Source organism: Chondrus crispus, genomic scaffold (genome assembly GCF_000350225.1).
Source record: "Chondrus crispus Stackhouse genomic scaffold, scaffold_26, whole genome shotgun sequence".
In the NCBI taxonomy this organism is placed as follows: domain Eukaryota; phylum Rhodophyta; class Florideophyceae; order Gigartinales; family Gigartinaceae; genus Chondrus; species Chondrus crispus.
In genome coordinates, this window is record NW_005179159.1 from 1 (window position 1) to 7062 (window position 7062).

General features: G+C 47.3%; 1 protein-coding gene; it reads right to left on the reverse strand.

The window, feature by feature from the left end:
- Positions 1 to 204: 204 nt before the first annotated feature.
- CHC_T00004930001 (hypothetical protein) lies at positions 205 to 477 on the reverse strand. XM_005716696.1 is given in 2 exon segments: positions 205 to 267; positions 268 to 477. 1 exon segment carries the CDS (start codon positions 475 to 477, stop codon positions 268 to 270), a length of 210 nt encoding a protein of 69 aa, XP_005716753.1. The 3' UTR covers positions 205 to 267.
- Between the last annotated feature and the right edge of the window lie 6585 nt (positions 478 to 7062).

The window sequence follows — 7062 nt, forward strand, 5'->3', positions numbered from 1 at the left end:
CTTTCCAGCACATCGGAAAGCCCTCGGAGCGGTCAGCTGAAACGCAACTTGTCGGGCGATATTGACTTATCATCTCCAAGCCCGAGCACATTGTACCAGAATCCGCCTCTGCACGCGAAATACTTCCGCCCTAATAAGAGTCCAGTAATGTCGCTGTTGCCAAAAAGCACGGTGGCGCATCTCTTTCATGCAACAGTGCAGTACAGCACAGTACCCTAGGGTACTGCCCAACACATGCTGTCTTAAAGGAGGCCCTGTGGGCCTCCTTTAAGACAGCATGGACGGGCATGTTTGGACATGTATGGACGTCAGCGTGCACCTGATTGGTCCATTTAATACTTTTCTTAACAGTATGATGGCGCACACAAAGTTAAAATAATGGAATCTGTCGCTACCAACGTGCCATACGAGAGCACACCATTGGCTGTCGCCTACCGAATAAGTGCGATTGAATTCAATCTTGATCCAATTTAGCATACATTAAAATTCAATTTAATCATTTTATTGACGTCCCTGAATGCCAGTACACGGGGATCGCGATATAGTGCCTCCCTCTGTCAGTGGGCCGAAAACGGCACTATATCGAACCAGGCACTGTAAGACAATGAGATTTGCGGCTTTTTTGCAGCCACTTCCTTGCATCACTGCTCAGAAAGACCGTTCGCTTCCCTATCGATAGCGCGGTATGATGCACCCCTTGAGCCAATTTACGGATCACGGCGCGCTGACACAATACATTAAATTATTGGACATGTAATATTTTGAAAATCGCAAACATATACATCCAAACATGGCTGTCCATGCTGTCTTAAAGGAGGCCCACAGGGCCTCCTTTAAGACACAAGCTGCACAAAGTTTGTGCAGCTTGTGTGTGCCACAAACATACAACGGGTGTGCATGTGGGTAAGGTACTCACTACTGTACGTGTACCAATCGGAGGGAGTCTCATAAGATATTGTACACTCGATATGACAGTTTTCCTACTGTATAAGATGGACTGTTGTGAATCGACCCACGTCACGACATATGGAAGTATTTAATGAAATAATACGTACAGATGGAACACGTACGCATACGTTGATTATGAAAGTGATATTACTCGCAAGAGCACAGAACGCATACCGCCGTCGGACGTCGCAACCGTTCGGGAAGGTCGGTTGATGTTGAACGCAGATATTTGATACCCGAGGAGTCACAGCGCGAGGAAGAGACGCGGACGAGAATAATGAACATGAAGAGTACACAGAGATGAGAACAGCAAACTGCGTTTGCATATGATTACGCAGGGAATATCCGTATGCACGGACGCTACAGACGATGACACTGAGACCAAAGATGAGGTCAATGCAGGGTGCAGCACACCAAAGGACATAACTCAATTGACAAAAGACAAAGTGCAGGACGGTGGGAGTGAATTGATATCCACACATGAATGAATGCAAAACGGCACAGGCGCATGCAAAGTCGGGACAATTGCAGAAGGAGCTTGTAAGGAAAGCGCATCGACATAGATAGAGGCAGAGGTGCGAAGAGGTATATAAGGACCGGATAGCAGAGGATAGACTAAGAAAAGAGACCGGGCAGTGGGTGGAGCAGACCGAAACACGCCGGCTAATGCTGAATACTTTGCCACGACCAGATCTCGATCCACCTGATATTAGTACGAAGGGAGTCCTTGCCACACGCAATTTATTTCCGGTATGACAAATACGGTTCCTACAGTTATGGGCCCAGCAACTCTCTTATCGGCATCACAAGGTGGATCGGGGAACACTTACCAGGCTCCGCATTTTACAACTAACAAGACATCGAAAGCAAGGTACAGAGACGCCATACGGATGTGGGTACAAATGCTGTTTATGTTTGCGGAGGTCGATTCAAAGTCAAAGGCGATGTTGAAAGGAGCAGGCCATCTTATCTACATGGCATGCGACGATTGTGCGCAACACATGTTGCGCAGTGCTGAAACATCTGGAACTCTATCACTTAAGGGACAAGCGAATGATCCATCCAGGGAGCAGTTGGTAGAAAGTATAATCAACGTTATTGCCAAGGAGACACCCACGGAGATAGTACGGATGGAAGTGGACCTGCTCACGGACATACAGATGTGTGTGCGTAAGAAGAATGAGAGTCCGCACAGCTTTGCGAATCGCTATAACAGAACAGTCGCCCGATACGTGAATCAGACTACGAAGTTGACAGACCTGACGAGTAGACAATTCGCGATCACACTTTTAAGGAATGCAATGTTAAATCCTGTAACGCTAAATGCGTTGATGTTCCAACTGACAACGAAGACTGATGATGCCAACAAGGGAAAAAGGGTTATGAACTACTGTATCGACACAGAGGTCTGCGCCAAACTAGCACAGTTCATCGACTCGGAGAACAAAGAAGGAAGTGTGCACCACGAAGCAATCAAGAAAGTATCGGTCCAGCTTAAGGATTTGATATCCAAATCAGAATCCGAATGCAAAATAACAATGTTTACAATGGAAGATGCCTCCCAATACCTGGCGCAGATAAAAGAAATTTCAGACGATCATTTGGAGGCACCAACAAAAAACTCAATGCTGGGAAAGCGCATCATGGAACAGGATCCGGACTCGCGAGCGGAACGAATTAAGAAGATGAAAACGGACAGTGTCTGTAAAGGATGCAGAAAGCAGGGACATTGGTATAAGGATAATCAGGAATGTCTAGAAAAGGTCCGCAGCAAGTACAGAATGAGGTATAAGGAGGGTCACCATAACGAGCCAAACCAAAAGAGAGGATGGGATGGCAAGCAGAAGGTAAACTCGTTTTTTCGACAAGGGGGTCAGTAAACCTCCGTACTGACATAAACCCTATACTTGACGAGGGAGCGCCAACGTCAACAGGAGGTCTCATTGATGCATCAAGGTTATGCGACTACCTAAGCATCCCACTCACACTACGGCCACCAAGGAATGAGTACCATCACGGGTGGGGCCAGAACTGCTCAGACTCCAGACCGATAAAGCACACTTGGGACCTTACAATTAACGACATCAACGGCAAACATACAGTGATTTCGTTTGATTTAGTCAACGGAAGTTCGCCGCTTATGGTGGGCCTAGATGTCAAACAATACGCAGATACAATGAACAGGACTTCACCAACCAGAATTGTGTTTAAAAGGCCGGGTGACACAGGTGAGCGTGCGTTTAACACATACATAGCAAAAGATGAGAATGGGAACGAGCGAATCCGATTTGAAATCGCACCGCATGCGCATTCTACGAAGAACAGTCTCATGGGATCAAAAACAGCCAGACAGGAGCTAAATATGGTCAAGCGTGTGCACCGATTCTCACACGCAACATCAAAAGAGATGCAGTGCCTGTTCAAAGATGCGAACCTGAATAGCAAAGCGATAGCAAAGGCATGTGAGAAGGTGCACCAGGCATGCGATATATGTGCATCAACGGGAAGACCGAAAGACAAAAAGAAGGTGTCACTGACACATGTAAATGAGGCGTTCAATAGCGAGATCCAAGCGGACTATGTGATGGTGTACATAAGGGACGAAAAATTCGAAGTCCTTAACATCATTGACCTGGGAACAAGGTACGGCGAGAGAGCCATAGCAAAGACGCGTTCAGCTGAGAACATGACGGAAATGATAGAGAAGGAGTGGATTTACCATCACGGGGCACCGGCTATGTTCAGCGCTGACCCTGAGTTCAGCAGACAATTCATGGACAGGTTCCTGACAACACATGGCATTCAGCTTAAACCACGACCATCCAGGTCATTAGCCAAGAACGGACGAATTGAACGAAACAACGGCACGTTTAAGTTAATCCTCTCCAGATTGACAAAGGAGAATAGCTCAGCACCACCTCGTACACTAGTAGCTAGGGCTTCGTTTCTGACCAACATGTTTCATGGTACCGCCACACTGAGTGCCTTCCAGTTGGCAAGAGGATACTCGCCGTCGATCCTTGGAATGCCAAGCAAAGATGTGTCTCAAGAATTGTTAGACGCGCACATTGAAGCAGTTGCAATAAGAGCAGTGCAAAAGGTCATGAGGTGTAAAGCACCAAACGTACACCCACACACGTCCTTTAAGCCAGGCATGAGGGTATGGGTCTTCTACAACACATCCAAACAAAACGAAAGACCTAGATGGGTAGAGGCGAGGGTAGTTGAGGCCAAAGAACACATACTGAAGTGTCGCAAAAACAAAAAGGGTTTGCCGATGAGAGTGGCATACGAACATGTGCGTATTGCACCGGAAGTGGAGCTGACACGCGAACTCATGGAGACGAGTTTAGAGGATGAGCTGTTGTCGATAGCGGATGAGAAGCACGACGAGGATCAGACGCATGAGGTAACGGTTATGGATACCGAAGCCACAATCGGCAGTGAGACTGCAGCAGACACACGCATGGGCGGTAATGACATAGAGCAAGACATGATTGATGAAGAGAGGGGTGGAAGAGGACAGACACCCAGTAGACAACAGGGCTCGTTCTTCAGCAATAATGTTTCTGGGAGCCCGGCGGAAGATATCGGCGACACCAAGCATGTAGAAATAGGGAATGACGATAAGCCAGTAGAGTTAGAATCAGAGGAACAGAGGGTTCTTGATGACATTTACGGAATATTAGGGTCGGAGCAGGTAACTAGAAGAAAGATGGAATGCGCTCCACCTTGGATCGTTGAGAAAGCAGTGGAAACGGAATACAAATCGAATTGGGCTAATTCGTACGTTGAGATGAAGGACGTGGACGTGCCAAAGGGTGCAAACGTCATAGGATCGCATATCGTTTATAAGGTGAAGGTCGAAGAAAACAACAGGAAGCGCCTAAAAGCACGCCTATGCCCTCACGGAAATCACGATAATGAGAAGGATAACATACGAAAAGACTCGGCTACCGCGCAGTTTGATGTGATACGGCTTCTGTGTAGCATTGCGGCAGTACTCGGATTTAAGCTAGGCATTCTAGACATCCAGGGGGCATATCTACAAAGCGGGCCCATTCGGAGAGACATATATGTAAGACCGCCGCCGGAGCTACGGACGAGGAAAGGAATGCTGTGGAAACTTACCAAGTTGCCGTATGGTATCACAGAGGCCGGTAGACAATGGGCTCGAGTCTTCGAGCAATGGCTGACAGAGAAGGCAGAGTTCAAGAGGGTCAATGGCGTGCCCCAGATGTTTTTGAAAAGGTATGATAATGGAAACATTAGCCTGATCCTAGCCAAGGTAACCGATGACCTTTTAATCGCAGGAGAACAAGAGAACATTGAGGGATTTAACAAATCGATTGCCCTGAGATTCCCGATAAGCAAAGTCATACTAGAAGGGCAAATCAAGTTCAATGGAGCGCACATACAGCAGGACAAGAACAGATCCATAACAATGTCCATGGACAGCTACATGCATGAGATTGGTCAGATCCAATTAGACAAGCCACGGATGAAATCTATGCAGTCGAGAGCTACGCCAAATGAGGTGGCTGCGTTTAGATCCGTAGCAGGGGAACTTGTATGGCTTGGCGGTGGCGCGTTGCCACAGGCGGCATATGTAGGGTCTTACATGCAACAATGTGTTCCTTATCTGAAGATAGAACACATTGTACAAGCAAATGGCATGCTAAAAGAGCTAAAAGACTTGAAGGCAGAGATTACCTATCAGAAAATAGGAGGAGAAGTCACGGCGGCAACAGTCGAGTCATTCTCGGACGCTGCCTTTAATATTTCTAGAGCGAAACAGTATGGACAGACCGGACTGATAGTGGGCATACTATTCAACGTGAAAGGCAAGGAGGATGCAGTATATCATGTCATAGACTGGGCAAGTCGCAAGCAGAGGAGAGTATGTCATTCGTCGTATGGAGCGGAGATCCTCGCGTGCGCTGATGCAGATGACAGGGGATACAATCTGAAGATGGCCATGACCTCGCTATTTCCATCAGACGAATTCAGACATGTGCTTAACGTAGATTCAAAAGGGTTATACGACACCATAACGACTCTGCACGAAGGCAGGGACAATCGGCTCAGGCAAACCGTGCAACGTATTAGGGACTCATTTGAAGCCGGAGAGGTAAACACCATCAGATGGGTGCAAGGCAAGGCAAACATTGCGGATGCCTTAACGAAGAGAGCACCTTTGAGCTACAGGATTGTGAACAGGATTACGTCATCAGGAATTCTACAGCTACCGGCACATCGTTCTTTCGAAGTGGACACAGAAACGTGGGTTTAGAGTCAATGAGATAAGATGTCTCATCGACTAAGGGGTGTGTGAATCGACCCACGTCACGACATATGGAAGTATTTAATGAAATAATACGTACAGATGGAACACGTACGCATACGTTGATTATGAAAGTGATATTACTCGCAAGAGCACAGAACGCATACCGCCGTCGGACGTCGCAACCGTTCGGGAAGGTCGGTTGATGTTGAACGCAGATATTTGATACCCGAGGAGTCACAGCGCGAGGAAGAGACGCGGACGAGAATAATGAACATGAAGAGTACACAGAGATGAGAACAGCAAACTGCGTTTGCATATGATTACGCAGGGAATATCCGTATGCACGGACGCTACAGACGATGACACTGAGACCAAAGATGAGGTCAATGCAGGGTGCAGCACACCAAAGGACATAACTCAATTGACAAAAGACAAAGTGCAGGACGGTGGGAGTGAATTGATATCCACACATGAATGAATGCAAAACGGCACAGGCGCATGCAAAGTCGGGACAATTGCAGAAGGAGCTTGTAAGGAAAGCGCATCGACATAGATAGAGGCAGAGGTGCGAAGAGGTATATAAGGACCGGATAGCAGAGGATAGACTAAGAAAAGAGACCGGGCAGTGGGTGGAGCAGACCGAAACACGCCGGCTAATGCTGAATACTTTGCCACGACCAGATCTCGATCCACCTGATATTAGTGCGAAGGGAGTCCTTGCCACACGCAATTTATTTCCGGTATGACAAATACGGTTCCTACAACTGTACACTACTACAGCCATGGTTTTATTATATGTGCATCGTGTACCCATCGTGTAAGGGCAC